General features: G+C 38.3%; 1 protein-coding gene across 1 annotated transcript; it reads left to right on the top strand.

Moving 5' to 3' along the window:
- Positions 1 to 277: 277 nt before the first annotated feature.
- On the top strand, positions 278 to 1,850 carry LOC141721419 (UDP-glycosyltransferase 91A1-like). The gene has a single exon (XM_074524344.1). The coding sequence runs from the start codon at positions 333 to 335 to the stop codon at positions 1,755 to 1,757; it is 1,425 nt and encodes a 474-aa protein (XP_074380445.1). The 5' UTR covers positions 278 to 332; the 3' UTR covers positions 1,758 to 1,850.
- The last annotated feature ends 1,324 nt before the right edge of the window (positions 1,851 to 3,174 follow it).

The raw sequence follows: 3,174 nt of genomic DNA, 5'->3' as shown, positions 1-3,174 counted from the left end.
AGTTCTAAAAGTGTCTAGGTTCATGGTTTTTTATGAAAAAATTAAGTTACAACGAAGAAAACGAGAGTAAAAACCAAAAAGGCGAAGAAAATGAGGGCAAAAACCAAAACAATATTGTGGGCGCCGCAATATGTGAAAGTGTCCATCTACTCATTTTTGATTAAAAAAATGACGTAAAAGCGAAGAAAATGAGAGCTAAAACCAAAAATACTGTGTGCGCCGCGGTTTTTGATGTGAGCGGCTGTGCTCCTTCCTAGATCTGGTCCAGTTCAATCTACTAGCCTATTTAAGAAACCAAGTAAATGAATGATCTATAGTTATTGAGAGCAGACATGGCTTCCGGTAAAAAAATGCACATCGTAATGTTTCCCTGGTTAGCATTTGGTCACTTGCTACCCTTCTTGAACCTTGCCATGCTCATTGCTAAAAGAGGTCACAGAATTTCCTTTATCTCCACTCCTCGAAATATCGAACGCCTCCCAAAAGTTCCTTCAGATCTAAAAAGTCGTATAGACTTTATCAGGGTGCCTCTGCCTCCTTTTGCTAACCTTCCTCGATCAGCAGAAGCAACAAGCGATATCCCGTTTGACAAGGTCAAGTATCTGAAAATCGCTTATGATTTCCTTGAGAATGCTGTTACTGTTTTTGTAGAATCTATGTTACCAGATTGGATACTGTGTGATTTTGCATCTTATTGGCTTGGCCCTGTTGCTTCCGGTTCTGGAATTCCAGTCGGGTGGTATAGTGTTTTCCCTGCTTCAACTTTAGGTTTTTTGGGCCCTCCAGGCAACATGATCGATGATGATGATTATCGTGTCAAACTAGAAAATTTTACGAGGAAACCTGAATGGGTTCACTTTGAAACAAGTGTTGCAATGACTAAGTATCAGATACAAGCAATGGCTTATAATCTAGAAGATGATGAAACGGAGAATGTAAGTGACCAGTATCGCCTTGGAATGACAATTCAAAACTGTGATATGGTGGCAATTAGAAGTAGCTCTGAGTTTGAACCGGAGTGGTTAAATTTAGTAGAGGAGATCTATGAAAAACCACTGGTTCCTGTTGGATTATTGCCTGTTCAAGAGAGTGTGGACCATGGGGGTAATGAAAGTTGGGGTGATATAAAAGATTGGCTTGATAAACAAGCAGAGGGGTCAGTGATATATGTTGCATTTGGTGCTGAAACAAAACTGAATCAAGTTCAGGTTACTGAGTTAGCACTCGGTTTGGAATTGTCTGGATTGCCTTTCTTTTGGGCTTTCAGAAAGCAAAGAGGGCTGATTGATCTCAAGCCAGTTGAGTTGCCTCAAGGTTTTGAAGAGCGAACTAGAGGTCGTGGAATGGTTTACAAGACCTGGGTGCCTCAAACCAAGATACTGAAGCATGGCTCGGTTGGTGGTATGTTGTTTCATGCAGGTTGGAGCTCTGTTGTGGAGGCAGTGCAGTTCGGAAAAGTGCTGGTATTGCTGCCAATGTTGGGAGATCAGGGGATAATTGCTAGTCAACTAGCGGAGAAGAAGTTGGGCTTTCTGATCACAAGGAACGAGCAAGATGGCTTGTTTACTAAAGACTCCGTGGCAGAGTCACTTAAGCTGGTAATTGTGGATGAAGCTGGGAAGGTTTATCGAGACAAAGTGAAGGAGATGCAAAGTGTTTTCCGTGACATGGATAAGCAAACCGGTTATGTTGATAACTTGGTGGCTTATCTAGAAGCTCACAAGCGACAGGAATCAATGCAGGGCTTTTATTATTAGTTGCTTTCTCTTGTATGACTATCTCGTGTTTCTGCCCTGTGCCTTCTGTCTTATGACAGTTGAATAAAACTGGCTTCGTTGTTCTGTTGTGAATTTGGTACACTTAATCCACAATTCGTGCTCACTTCTGAACATGCATTATGAAAGACTGCAAGCACAGAATAACAAACTTTTCCTAGTGCCTATCTGATTATTAGTGAATGCCAGGATTTAGTAATGATTTGACATGAATCCCCAGCAGAAGCAACAGCCAACAAGTGATCTCCCGTTTGACAACGTTAAGTGTTTGAATCCATGTTACTGTTACTGTTGAGCATGCTGTTACTGTTTTTGTTGAATCCATGTTACGCTTATTATTATCTTGAGCATGCTGTTACTGATTTGACATCAACTCATTTTATCAACTCATTTTAAAAATGACGCAATACGGGATGGTATACAAGGACAAAGCGAAGGAGATGCAAAGTTCTTTCACTGACATGGAAAAGCCAAACTGTTATGTTGATAAACTGATGGCTAATCTAGAGTGTCACGATTGACTGAAATCAATGCTGGATTATTATTATTATTAGTTGCTTTCTCTTGCCTGGATTATTATTATTTTTGTTTCTCGTTTTGGGTATTGCTACCGACAAACATGGGCAAGGTAAATATTTTAGGTAAATATTTGCTTGGCTAATTTTATCAACTTATAAGACGAGTTCGAGTGTGCTACATAGATTTTTCCTTCATTTAAAATAATTCAATAAATATTAAGGGATTGGAATAAAAGGATAAGATCGTATAGCCTCAGTAACGATAAAAACTGATAAAGAAATAGATTTTTCCTTCATTTAAAATAATTCAATAAATAATAGGGGAACAGAATAAAAAGATAAGATCGGATATAAAAACTGATAAAGAAATGACGCAACAGCGAAGAAAACTAGAGCAAAAACCAAAAGAAACTATATGTGACGTAACTTCTAAAAGTGTCCAGTTTCACATTTTCTTATAAAGAAATGACGTTACGGCGAATAAAACGAGAGCAAAAACCAAACCAAACAGGCAAAGAAAACGAGAGCAAAAACCAAAAAATATAATGTGGGCGGCGAAACATTGAAAAGTGCCTATGTTTAAGATAAATATATGACATTACGAAAAAGAAAACGAGAGCAAAAACCAAAAATACTGTGTATATCGCGATTTTTAATGTCACGTGACGTGTTTTAACTGGTTAGCATTTAGTCACTTGCTAGTTGCTATCCTTCTTGAACCTTGCCATGCTCCCTGCTAAAATCTATGTGTCGTTGAATTTGAAGCTTAAATAAAAACTTATTAGTGCTCAGGGCTGCTTTCCCGGATAGTCATGTAAAAGAGCAAATACATTGTCACTGACGTTCTTAGATAATAAATCATGTATTTGTATTTTTAAAAT

Source organism: Apium graveolens, chromosome 4 (assembly GCF_009905375.1).
Source record: "Apium graveolens cultivar Ventura chromosome 4, ASM990537v1, whole genome shotgun sequence".
Taxonomy (NCBI): Eukaryota; Viridiplantae; Streptophyta; class Magnoliopsida; order Apiales; family Apiaceae; genus Apium; species Apium graveolens.
The sequence above is the reverse complement of the archived record's forward strand: the minus strand, read 5'-3'. Positions and strand labels throughout refer to the sequence as shown.